We start from the raw sequence: 12,901 nt of genomic DNA on the forward strand, positions 1-12,901 counted from the left end.
GATCAGGGTCTTTTAACTGTTCCACGCTCTTATTTTAAGTCCACAGGTGACCACGCTTATGAGGTTGAAGCGCATAAACTTGATCTTCATCTGACTCAGTTGTTTGTTTTAAACCACTGCGTAAAAGTTATTATTGTTGTTATTTCTGCTACATCGGGTGTCCATGAACACAGCTATTTTCTGGAAATGAAGCTGACATGTTGTAGCATGAAGGTGGCTACAATCATTAGAGCGCTGCCTCTAATGGGTTATTGTTTTGGTTTTTTTGTGTTACACATACAATTCACATGTTCGGGCTTTCTAGAGAGTCAGTTTTATATCATAAAGATTCAATTCATTGTTGTCAGCTCATTTTTGTAAAAAACAAACAAACTCGTGGCTGCTGTGATAATTGATTCTTTGTAGGTATTTATATAGAAAAATTACTGAAGTTTTTGTCACCTTTTTGGATGTGAGGATTTTGCAGATTAACAAAGGTAAAATGTAACAAACCAACATGGGCTGAATTACTGTGATGAATACATAATAAACCAAACATATATTCCTGAATTAAGGAATATATATACTTTGCGGCAGTTTGTAGCAAATGATCCCAAATCTCTTTGGTTTGTGTCAGGAAGGTCCAGCTTAAAAATCTGCCAAATCAAACCTGGAGCTACTCACTGTGGTGATCTGTGAGTAAAGAAGGAGCAGAAAGTAGCTTCATCTTGTGGGAGTTTTAAGTGATGCGCTACTACCTTTTCTTTCGGTGCAATGCATGATGTTATACTACGCTTCTATAGTGGCAATCAACTCCTCCTGAAACTTTTCAGTTTAGTCTCCTATACATCATTCACCACTTTGAGCCAGTGACTGAGCGACTTCACATTGTATGTGTTGTTATAGCCTTTTTGAGCATTTTTTATGGGTTATGTGACAAATATTTAGATTTTTTTTTGTGCAGTACAGACCATCCAAGATGTTTGGACTTCAGTTTTGGTGAGTGAAGTTCTGGTGATGATAATGATGGTGATGATTAAATGCAAAAGGTTGGATAAACACATACCAGAAAGAGATGAGTGAAGATGAAACCCTCAGTGCATCATGGGAAGCCCCTATCAGCCTAGACCTATTGCATTAGCTGTTAACTTGGCCCTTAGCACTCTAGCCTCTTATCCATATAAGGTCACTTCTGATGTTGAAGCTAGACAATGGTCAAAAACCAGTAAGTGTCACATGTCTTTGGTTTGGACACACCGTCTATCCTTATGTCCTCCTCGCTGCTGGATTTCCTGCTGTACTCGTTTTACAGCCAAAAATGTTCCTGAAGCTCATCTGTAGTGTCCTCTGCTGCTTAACTGAAATGTTGTTTGGTAGTCTGAAATGTGGCCCCCAAATCTGTTAATACTGTGATGCTGCTGTGACAGGTCTGAACGATATACTGTCTTCAGCACTGTGTAAATTGTATTTGTTCCACAGCAAAAGAAACATTTTAAGGCCCCAAGGTAGTCTGAAGGGTAGAAAATGTTAGTTCATGATAACAAGGTTGGTGTTTTCATGAGTAATCCTTGGGGGAGAAGAATGTTTTCTGATAAGCAACAATTTGGTCTGACTGGCTGTCTTGTGCTTTGCGTGTACAGCAAACAGTAAGCCCAGCTGTTTCCAGTACATGGTAACCGTGGATTCTTTGATGGTGGTGTCTTGTGGGGGAATTTTGAGTTTTCCCTCAAAGTGAGGGAGGGAGGAAGTGACTGGAGGCTTTTCTGTTAAACAGAAGTATTGCCTCTTACTTGGACCTGAGAGGATGTGGCCTTACATACTTCAGCCTGTTGTCGTGTTTGAGTGATGCTGCTGATTTCTGAAAAAATCCAAATGACACATCCTGAGAGATGATATTTAACTGGGGAAAACTTCAGCTTTTAAAGCTGTGTTTATATTGTAATACTGATTTTCTTTTTACCTCTGAAACATGCCCTCCATGCAGTAATAATTAAAAAGACTAAAACCAAAACTTAAACAATAAAAAGTAAACTGAAAGAAGGAAATTCACTCTGAAAAGTGAAACTGAACTATATTAAAAACAAAAAGTCAAAATAAAACATAAAATAACTAATTAGGAAACCCCCCCCCCCAAAACAATAAGAACTCTGGTTTCTGTGTATATTTTCAGCATGTTCAGCTCTGGTGAATAACGTTTGCAGTCTTTCTCAGGCACTGTGTTCTGGTTGCTGTTACCAGTAATTCCAGGGTAATGTGCATGTGTGTACTTGTGTCTCTCAGGGTGTGGCGGGCGCTGGACGTTCCCAGGACGATGCCATGGTAGACTACTTCTTCCAGCGGCAGCATGGCGAACAGCCCGGCAAACATCGCTGGCCCACTGGAGACAACATCCATGACAGCCAGGTGTGTGTGTGTGTGTGTGTTAATGTTGCACAAGTGGCAACATACAGCAGAGACATTAAAGGAATCAAATTTTTTGTTAGTGACCTGGTAACACTGCCAAAGTTAAAGAGCTGCCACTGCTGTTATAACCTCTACAAAATGCCTTTGTGTAGATGAGTTAGTGACACAACCTGATCAGCTGTCATGTTGTCTTGTGATGCAACATACATCATCTTTATTACACGGCGGTGTAACCATCGGTATCCTTGCATCTGTCCATTGCCAGCTATTTCTTTTTTTTCACAAATCCCTCCAACTCTTCCACGTTTGTGAAAGTTTCGGGGCGTTTTTTTCATTTCACCCGATGCATCTCTCTGCACCATCTTTTTCAGCGTCCTTAAACACAGTGTGGTGATAAGTATATGTGCTAAAAGGGAAATAATTTCCTTGTAACTAAAACTCTAAAGTAACTAACTCATCTGCACAAGGGGCTTTTGTTGAGGGTTTAGCAGCCGTGGCAGTTCTTTGAGTTGAAATGACAGATTTAATCTCCACAGCTTTCTCAAAATGATCACTAATATATATCTATTTTCTTAACATGGTCCTGATAGTCCTTGATAAGTGTTAGCTGAATGGACAGTCTCATTTGCTTTCTGTTTGCAGGTGCGCTCCATGGACGAGCTGAACCATGACTTCCAGGCTCTCGCTCTTGAGGGACGCGCTATGGGAGAGGTGAGACAAGAGTTGATGAATCAGGGTCACTTATTGTGAAGAAGATGGTGACCTCAGCCAATAATGAAGCATTGAGGCTGGTTGCTCATGTTTGCACTTCTAAATTTAGGTTGAAATGAGTGCTTCTGACGAGGGCAGACGCCGTGGATCAACACTGCGACATTAAACCGCCTGCCCTGTATTTTGTAGCTTGGGCATTTGGCTGAATAGAAACATGATTGATTACCGGGAGTGAGTCAAACTAGAATAGCAGGAAATCCAAGAGGAAAAAAAAATAGAAATGGATCAGTTGCTTATGAGCTAAAAGCGGTGTTGGGTTGTATTTTTTGAGACTGAAAAGCTCTGAAAGCCGAGAAGAGATTGAGCAGAGATGCTTATTAATTCGAGCTCGTTGGACCGGCTGTTATTTGTTTTGTATTTTGCACTCAGTAAGTCTGTTAATGTTGGGCCAGTGCCTGCAGTTAGTTTTGGCTTGCTTGATTACTGTTTTGCTGCTATACACTGTAATATATCAGTAGTGAGAGTGACTATTAAAAGCTTACAAAAATGACTCTGTAATCTTTGTTTTTTAACTATAAATGGATTTTTTTGCCCCCTCTAGCCAGAAGATGCACATCAGATTAGTTTCAAAAGTTGTTTTTTTTTTTTTACTGTGAAAAAAAGAAAACTATCACTGGGTGTAATAAAAACCGAGGAGAGATGAAGATAAACAACTGAACTGCTGATAAGGTGCAAGAATTTCTTTTGAATCCAAGCATGAAGCTGTTCCCAGCAGGAACATCGAGCTCCTGTTTGTTCCTCTACGCTAGTTTTTGTTGCTGCAGAAGCAGTTTATGTTTTTGATTGACTCATCCAGTTAGAATGACCTGTTCTTGTTTGTTTTTTCGGGGGGGGTTCAGTCAAGGGTCGAAGTACAGATGTTGCTGGAAACACAAGAACGGACTGTTTGCAGCAACAAAAAAAGAAGTTTGCCCATTTGTAGTCTTTGCCATCTACTCAGAGCTCTGCTTGTACAAACTTCCTGTTCTGTATGGATTGATTTTTAGTTTGCCTGTTCTCCCGTCTGCCAGCAATATCTGTGTAACCTCATCATTTCTTTTGCCACCTGTTTCATTTCTTCATTGTCTTGTGTCTCTGCAGCAGCTGCTAACTGGTAAGAAGTTCTGGGAAACAGATGACTCTGGGAAGGATGGACCAAAGGGGATCTTCCTGGACCAGTGGAGGGACAGTGCATGGGGGGCTTCAGGTATTTGCCGTCCTGGGATCTGTTTGTGCCATGGCTGTAGGGAGAAGGTTGGAGTGAATGCATTTTTTCCCCCCCACTTAAGCACAAAAACGACCAAAACAATCACTGTCAGGTGTTTGGAAAATATATATTTAGTTTCCTGCCAGACTCAAAGGCTGATGTCAGAGTGAGATCTCTTGTGTTCTCCCAGATCATGTCGAGATCTGAGATTCCTGTTGTATCAAATTAACACAGTGTGGTTATTTCTGTAGACGGGATGACAAAAGAAATATCCCGGCTTTTTACAAGTCATCTGGCGCACCTCGTACATCATGTCTGCACCGGGAAAAAATGCTGACGCGTGTTAGCTCATTTCTAGAGTGTCAAATACTCACTGGTTCATGAAAAAAAGGGAAAAAATCATTTTGCATTCTAATTTTTTTATGAATTACAGTCATGTAAAAATGCTTTTCACATTACTCTTTGCAGTCTTGTGAAGAAAAAAAAACAAAAACTAAACACACCTTCCATAAGAATTAAGTGGGTCAGGAACAGCTGGGTGCTGCTATTCAAATGCACTTAACAGATCAGTAACAAGTTTTGTCAGTTTGCTTGTCTGGAGGATTCAGGTGTGTGTTTGCACAATCCTAGCAAATTCCCCACCCCCACCTACCACCACCACAACAATGCTCAAAGAAAGTAAGCAAAACCCAAACAAGCGCTACATTTTGGTTTGCAGGCCTCAGTTAGTATGTCACGTTAGCAGAAAAAGACTGAACAAGTTTGGCATGATTTGGAAGGGCTGCCAGGAGAAAGTCTCTCTCTAAAGCTTTGCAAATTTGCATCTGAACAAACCACAAGACTTCTGGATCAAAGTGTAGATGTTTGGCTGTAATGCACAGTGCCTGTTCAGCAAAAACAAAATGCAACAACAGGACAGTAATCCCAACCACAAAGGTAACTCTACAACAGAATGAGTGAGGTGGGGGAAAGGAATGAAGGCGTTGCAATGGCCCAAAGTTCAGACCTCAGCCTGATTGAAATGCTGTGACAGGACCTCAGGAGAGCGTCACAAACAAATGCCCACAAACCTCAATGAACTGAAGTGTGGGTGAAACCCCCCTCCCACAACGGTGTGAGAGACTTCGGGCTATTTCTGCTACAACCTTGTTAATCATAGTGTGCTTAGCTTTTTACAGGGCTGCGTAGAGTCCTGTGAAAACTGAAAACGCTTTCAGACAATATCCAATGAATAATTGAGTTGTAACACATTGATTTGATGTTTTTGGTAAAGCTGATGAGTAAATGAAATGAGATAAATTAGTTAAAACTTTGAGCCGTTTCCACATATGCACTTCAGTTTCTGTAGAATCAGCTCAGGAATATTTCTACAGATATTTTTCTCACATGTCACATGGCAGAATTTATGCACGCTATACCAGTGAATGTACTTCACTATTAGCCATGCTATTCACACATCTACTCAATCCAGCATGGATTTCATGCAGGTTTTGTTTTAGGGAGCTAGTAGCTGTTGGATGAGCCGGCTAATGTCTGATGTGACAGCATCAGAACATTTTCCCCGTACATTTCTGTTAAGAGAGGTCTTGGAAAGTTCTGGTGCACGTGTGGGAATGGCTGTATCAGATTTATTAGCAACACCAAAACTTCCTCAGTACATAAATAAAATAAAAATACGGTAAATAAAAGTGATGTGCAGTATGTAATGAAACTGGAACCTTCCCCTTTGCCAGTGCTTGTTTCAGCATGTGGTTACATGCGCTCTGCTGTATGTGTGTGAGAAGCTGCCAACAGCACTGATTAAGTTACTGAAATCAGCCATAGTGCCTACACAGGCCCAACGTTGAGTTTAAGTTACTCAGATTTTGTGCACTGTGTGTAAGTGGATTAAGATTATTTGATATTGCTGATATCCTAATTTCTTATGAATCTATCAAATACATCAGGAGCTTTGTTATTTCGCCCAGCACATCTGTAACAGCTGAACATGTTGTTACTGCTCCGGATGATCATTTCTATTGAAAAATCTTCAAGCCATCTGTTTTGAAAACTGCTACTTTTTGCTTGCACAGTTTGCTGAGTAAATGTGTCGTTCTCTGTTCCTCTCACGGCAGATCACTCGGTGTCTCAGCCAATCATGGTGTCCCGTCGGCCAGGGCAAGGTTTCCATGGCGGTGGTGAAGTCGGGGTGGGCTCTGTGATGTCTCCACGGTCTGAGAGCGGAGGGCTCGGGGTTAGCATGGTAGAGTACGTTCTGTCCTCCTCACCGGCTGACAAACTGGATTCCTGTCTTCGAAAAGGACCCTATGTAAGTGTCATTACTCAAACACTTCTGTTTCCCTGATCATGCTAACTGTAACTGCCACACACGCCCATTGTGTCATTTTCTCCCACTGACAACGTGTAGTTTTTGTCAGTGTCACTTTGTCCTTCCTGCGCCTTCCTCTGTGTGTACAGCAGAGGAGCAACACTGTGCATCTGGTCTCATTGTATCATTTTCTCTCCGTCACACAGGGTCAGAGGGATGGAGAGGTGGAGGAGGAAAAGAGGGAGAAGCCAAAGACGACGTTTGAGGGAGAGAAACTAAAAGAGTTAACGGAAGGTGAATCTGATGTGATCAGCGATGTCATCAACCCGAATGGGCTGCCTGTACAGAACGGCCTCGACGTGGACGTCAAAGAGTTTGGGTAAAAATCTGCGTGACACAAGAGGACACACACCCACACCTTAGAGAAATGATTGGTACCCTTTAGATATTAACCGAACCTCTGCTCCATGCAGTCGCCCCCCGGGCAGCATGCCGGCTCCCGGCCCAGAGGGTGATCTGCTGGGTGGTCCCGGGGGCGTAGGGCCTGAGGGTTTGACACCCCTGGGAGGTGGCGGAGTTCCCAAACCTCCTGATGACTTTTCTGGCGTGGAACAAGGTGGTGTTACCATGGACCCCATGGAGTCTGTGATGGAGCCGCTTCAGTTTGACTACAATTCTCAGATGCCCATGGACTCTGCACCCACTGTGGGCCTATTTGATTACACTAACCAGCAGCAGGTAAGATCACCAGACAGAGGAGTTATTTAGCGTGTGTTAACAGCACTCAGCTCACCTATGGTTCACCTTTCTTCATGCTGTTTGCAGCTGTTTCAGAGAAACAATGCCCTAGCAGTGCAGCAGTTAACAGCAGCCCAGCAACAGCAGTACGCACTGGCAGCCGCACAGCAGCCTCACATTGGTAAGTGTGTCTGTCTAAACTGCATGTCAGATGGTTGTATGGCTTCACGCACGCATTATCTTTGAACTACCCAAAAACAAACAGTCACATGCATTTCATGATGATTGGCCAGCTTCTTCTTCTGGTATATTTGTATTCGTAGCACAGGGTTTCCACTAATGTTTGCAAAGCTTGACCCCCCGGCTCGGTGTATAGACTGGCTGTTTTTATTGTTTGTCTTTCAGTTTAAAATAAAATAATGCCTTAAAGATTGAGATTTGATTAGTAAATATGACATCCTTGCGAGTCTCTTAAGTAGTTATGCCATAGCTTCACAACAAGTCCTGTGATTTTCCTTCATGTATTATGTAAAGCCCTTTTGCCCTGGTCCACCTTTACCCTCCTTGTGTTTTCCAGGTCTGGCTCCAGCATTTGTGCCCAATCCTTACATCATCAGTGCTGCGCCGCCAGGGACAGACCCATACGCAGCGGGCCTAGCAGCAGCAGCTACACTCGGTGAGACGTTCTTCTTTTTAGACGCGCTGTCACCTCCGTTTAGATTTCTGTTAAATGCAAAACAAAAATGTAATTTTCATATGTTGATCCATAAATATGGACACTGTTGCCATATCTCAAAGCTACTTTGTGTATCTCTTTGTGTCTAGGTCCAGCAGTGATGCCCCCCCAGTACTACGGTGTGACCCCCTGGGGTGTCTATCCAGCCAACCTTTTCCAGCAGCAGGCTGCTGCAGCCAACAGTTCAGCCAATCAGCAGGCAGCAGGCCAGGGCCAGCAGAACCAACAGCAGGTCAGTTGACTGTCCGACAGAAAACTGACACACGGGCTCCCACCGGCTCAAAATATTTCTGTGAGCGCTCGTCTCTCATGCCAGTTTAAAAAGTGCATTTAGACAAAGACCTCTTCATTGATTATTAAATGATTATAAGCAAATCAGGGAACTGCTACTTGTTCTTCTCCCATTTGTGCGGTTGAGCTTTGTTTCTTATTCTACACGGAACAAATTCAGAATTTTGCTTTTCTTACTTTCTAAAGGTGATGCGTGCTGGAGGAAATCAGCGACCTTTGACCCCTAGCCAAGGGCAACAGGGTCAGCAAAATGACCAGCTGGTGGCAGCAGCAGCAGTCAACTCAGCCCTCGCCTTTGGGCAGGGGTTAGCAGCAGGAGTACCCGGTGAGTGCAAAACTATAAACAGCTCAGTTATGCGTTACTGCCGCCCGTCATCTATATGAAAGAAACATGTCAAAATCTTCTTTCTCAGGGTATCCAGTATTGGCGCCCGCAGCCTACTATGATCAGACAGGGGCCCTGGTGGTCAACACGGGAGCCAGGAGTGGCCCCGTCCGCCTCATGGCCCCCGCCTCCGTCATCATATCGCCTTCTGCAGCACAAGCAGGTAAACTAGCAGCTCACTTGGAGCGTGTGGTCAGAAGCCCAGCCTGCCTCTGTTGCAATAAACGAGACTGTCATGCACACAAAACAGCAGATTACATATTGTGGCCTTTAACAACATGTTCTAAATGTCCCATCTAACCAGAGCACGCAATTATGGGATTGTGACTATGTACTTTCAAGTCTGGACTTAGATTTGCACAAGGAGTTCCCATGAGGGAGTGTTACTGAGTTTTAAAAAGCAAGGTTTACGTCACTGATGGAGGTGATTGAAAGCATTGTTAGGGAAGTAAAAGAAATCAATCTTACGATTATCTTCAACGACGCGTTTACTTAACACAATATAAATTTTTTGTTGCTTTATGAGATGATTGACTTGGATTGTTTCCCGTCTCCAGTTGCTGCTGCAGCAGCCTCTGCTGGTGGTGCCAACGGCGGTCTTGGTGGCGGGGCTAACGGTCCTTTCCGTGCCATGACATCCCAGCAGCCTCAGCAGCAGGGTGGCCCCGGTGGCGCTCTGGGAGGAAGTTCCTTCTACGGATCCTCGTCCCTTAGCTCCTCTTCCCAGAGCTCCTCTCTGTTCTCACAAGGCTCTGCCCAGCCTGGACCAGGGTCTGCCTCCTTGGGCTTCAGCCAGCAAGCCTCATCCTCTCTCGGTGCCACTCTGGGGGCCACGCTGGGAGGGTTTGGCACTGCAGGTGGGAATGCACTCTTTCCACATGATATCTTTGGTTCTTTTGTGGTCTTTTAAAATAAATCTAAGTGACTTGCCAATCAATGTTCCCTCTAAGCTGCGCGCGTGCGCAATTGCACAGAAAATCTGCGTTGCGCATAGAAACAAAATCTAACCTGAATTGAAATTAAAATGAATACTTTAACAATTCTGTTTTGCAGTGTTAGTCAGTAAGTGACTGGCTGCTCCCGTATGGGATTAGAACGATGCCACCTTATCCCATAGTCCAGCCAATGATGCGATTCACATTCGTATATACACAGCTAATCAGCGTCGTCGACAGGCTATGACAGCGTCCTTATGTGCCGACACCGGTGTTTTAGCTAGCAAAGCGGCGTGGCTGATGTGGAGTGAAGCCACGTTAATAACAACGTGTACAACCATTGGAGATGTGAGCAGGACAGACAAACAATTGATGGAAAAAGTGTGAACTTTATACCAGTTTTTAAATTATGTTGATAGGCCGCGTAAAACCAGAGTTATGATAAAAATTTCTGCAGTGTTTTTTTTTTTCCTGAATACTATCGTTGTTTATATTTACTGCGGGAAGAAACGGTAAAAACTGCGTTTTATAAGGAAAATGTTCGAAAGCACTCTCCGCCTGTGAGCAAAACCAAAATACCCCACCCTTTCCTATTGGTGGAAAAATGTAGCATGTCGATCAATCAAAAAATGATATGGTAACGTGGCATCTAGTTGTTTAGAAAGGGGGGGAAGTTTTAGGAGTGACAGCGGTGTTCTGAGATGTGAGAGATTTGCAAAGTTTAGCGTGTTTGGAGTCTAAAGTTAGTGTGTTGTCTTGTGTAGTTAGTGTGTAGTGTAGTCAATAGTTTTGTTGTGTGTGTCAGAACAATGAGGCGACTGCTGAATGTTACAGGTGTTACAGGAGTGATACATCTGCTGTTGTCAGGCCTGCAGGTATCAGACTGTTGTTCTCCTTTATAGTGGAAAGAAATTATTTTTTGGAGTGGCACAAATAATTTGTGTGGCATCAAATTTGATGCAGAACAGCTGATTGTTCTGTAAATAGTTTGAAATGTTTATTTAAAAAAACGCCTTGGCTACAGTTTTAGGTAAACGGCTACAAAAAACGTTGTTGTTTGCGTAACTCAGTTACTTTTTTAAAGAAGTAACTATATAATTAATTGCCCAGCATTGTATCATTATATACTGTATTTTGCAGACAGAGAGTTACAGGACTCTCTCCCAGACCACAGACTCATAATACAAGTCAGAGCTTTATAAAAGAGAGAGAAAGTTTTGTTTTCAAAATTGGAGTTCAAGTTATTTTTACTCCCAATAGTGTTAACATGCTACACAGGTCATGAACAAGATTTGTTTACATTTTCATTGTAAGTGGGCTAAAGCAGTTAATTAAAAGTAGTCTAACATAAATGTAAATGCTGTAATTTGATTATTTTAATAAACCATGTAACTTTGGATGGATTCGATGCTGGCGTGACCACAGTGCACACGTCTGCTGTTGCTCACAGTGGTCCAAGGGACCGCTCAGGGAGTTTGTGTGTTCGCTCAGACACATGAAAAATTAGAGGGAACATTGTTGCCAATGTATAATGTAGCTGTGAGTAGTTAAACTGAATAACAGTTACTGATAAATACAAACAGATAACCTGATTGAATTCATATCTTTGTCTCCCTCTAGTGGCCAACTCGAGTGGTGGCAGTGGCTCAAGACGGGACTCATTGACAGGCAACAGCGATTTGTATAAACGCACACCTTCCAGCCTCACCCCGATTGGTCATGGAGGATTTTACAACGGCACCCTGGGCTTCAGTCCATCCCCTGGCCCTGTGGGCATGCCTTTACCCAACCAGGGGCCTTCCCATTCCCTCACACCTCCACCCTCCCTGTCCAATCACAGCTCCTCATCCAACCTCAATCTTGGTAAGCATCTTTTCTCTGGATGTTGTGTTAATTAGGAGTGCTGCTGGTTTATAATGATGTTTTATCAGTTGATGGTTTCTTTACTTAACTTACCAGAACTTTTTTTAAAGCTTTACAATAATGTAAACAAATATGCATCATTTAGAGTTTATTCTAGTAAAAGATGTGTCTGGCTTAATTGAGAAGCGGCCGTTGTTCAGTTTTCCAAACTAACAAATGGAGCTGAAGATTTGTACGACAGCATGTTTTGAGGGACTAATTATAAATTGTGTCGCAGTGTTTTGTTTTGCGTGATTGACAGTCGGCAGAGTGAATTTTAATGCAAATCAGTGTTGATGGAATGATAATTAAACAAACTGACAGTCAGGGCGAGGCTTCATTATGACTCGGATGGATTACCTAGCTGTGGCATATTCATTCACATGCATCAGATTTGTCATTCTGTACAGATTCAACCAATCAGAAAGAACTTCTTTGTTTTTGTTTTTGTTTTTTTTTCAAAGGAAGGAAACAAGCGTGCACTGACATGCTCAGCTAGACACCAAGTTTATCTAAGAACACAGGTTTTTGAGTAGTAATATCTACTGCTCAACTTCAAGGATTAATTCCATATATTTTCAGCTAATTCTGTGTCAGACAGGCTGAATGATGTTCATTGTATAACTTGCGTTTACTGTTGTAGTACCTATTGGTACTTATTTGTGTGTGATGTATTTTTAGGTTCATATTCTCTTCATTTGACTTTGTGACAGTCCCCTTTCTCTCTGACGCCTCAGGAGGCCTGACCAATGGCAGTGGGCGTTTCATCTCCGCAGCTCCAGGAGCCGAGGCCAAGTACCGCAACGCCGCCAGCTCGGGCTCCTCCCTCTTTTCCCCCAGCAGCCAGCTCTTCCCATCATCACGGCTACGTTACGGCATGTCGGACGTGATGCCATCAGGCCGGAGCCGCCTGCTCGAGGACTTCAGGAACAACCGCTATCCCAACCTGCAGCTCCGAGACATCGCCGGCCACATCATGGAGTTCAGCCAGGATCAGCACGGCAGCAGGTACGTGTGGGCAGTTACCTCCAGTATAAAATAACACCTTTGAATTCCCCCGAAAGTCTGTCCCATGAGTAATGGCAGTCAGTTGGAGGCCCCAATAACTGCAGGTTAATAGGATACCACACAACAAGTATGTGACAGGATGTGTTACTGTGAAACGTCAACTTTTAGGCGTACCACTAGTGCCAGTTAAGTTGTAATGAAAAAGTAGACACAAAAAGTAAAGTCTGTCTGTGGCTGCGACTAATGATGTGCTGCACGA

General features: G+C 43.2%; 1 protein-coding gene across 4 annotated transcripts in view; it reads left to right on the forward strand.

The window, feature by feature from the left end:
- Positions 1–12,901, forward strand: part of pum1 (pumilio RNA-binding family member 1) — a 28,014-nt gene that overhangs the window by 7,345 nt on the left and 7,768 nt on the right. Inside the window, exons 3-16 of one of the 4 annotated variants that reach the window (XM_026155772.1) lie at positions 2,260–2,382; positions 3,025–3,093; positions 4,237–4,339; positions 6,454–6,647; positions 6,854–7,026; positions 7,121–7,385; positions 7,473–7,566; positions 7,963–8,061; positions 8,211–8,353; positions 8,599–8,737; positions 8,826–8,960; positions 9,355–9,654; positions 11,353–11,595; positions 12,348–12,642. In XM_026155772.1, coding sequence (XP_026011557.1) covers positions 2,260–2,382; positions 3,025–3,093; positions 4,237–4,339; positions 6,454–6,647; positions 6,854–7,026; positions 7,121–7,385; positions 7,473–7,566; positions 7,963–8,061; positions 8,211–8,353; positions 8,599–8,737; positions 8,826–8,960; positions 9,355–9,654; positions 11,353–11,595; positions 12,348–12,642 — 2,375 coding nt within the window. Of the gene's footprint in view, positions 1–2,259; positions 2,383–3,024; positions 3,094–4,233; positions 4,340–6,453; positions 6,648–6,853; positions 7,027–7,120; positions 7,386–7,472; positions 7,567–7,962; positions 8,062–8,210; positions 8,354–8,598; positions 8,738–8,825; positions 8,961–9,354; positions 9,655–11,352; positions 11,596–12,347; positions 12,643–12,901 lie in introns of all 4 variants that reach the window. The other 3 variants (XM_026155771.1, XM_026155773.1, XM_026155774.1) reach the window with 3 other exon arrangements.

The sequence above is a fragment of the Astatotilapia calliptera genome, chromosome 22 (genome assembly GCF_900246225.1).
Source record: "Astatotilapia calliptera chromosome 22, fAstCal1.2, whole genome shotgun sequence".
NCBI lineage: Eukaryota > Metazoa > Chordata > Actinopteri > Cichliformes > Cichlidae > Astatotilapia > Astatotilapia calliptera.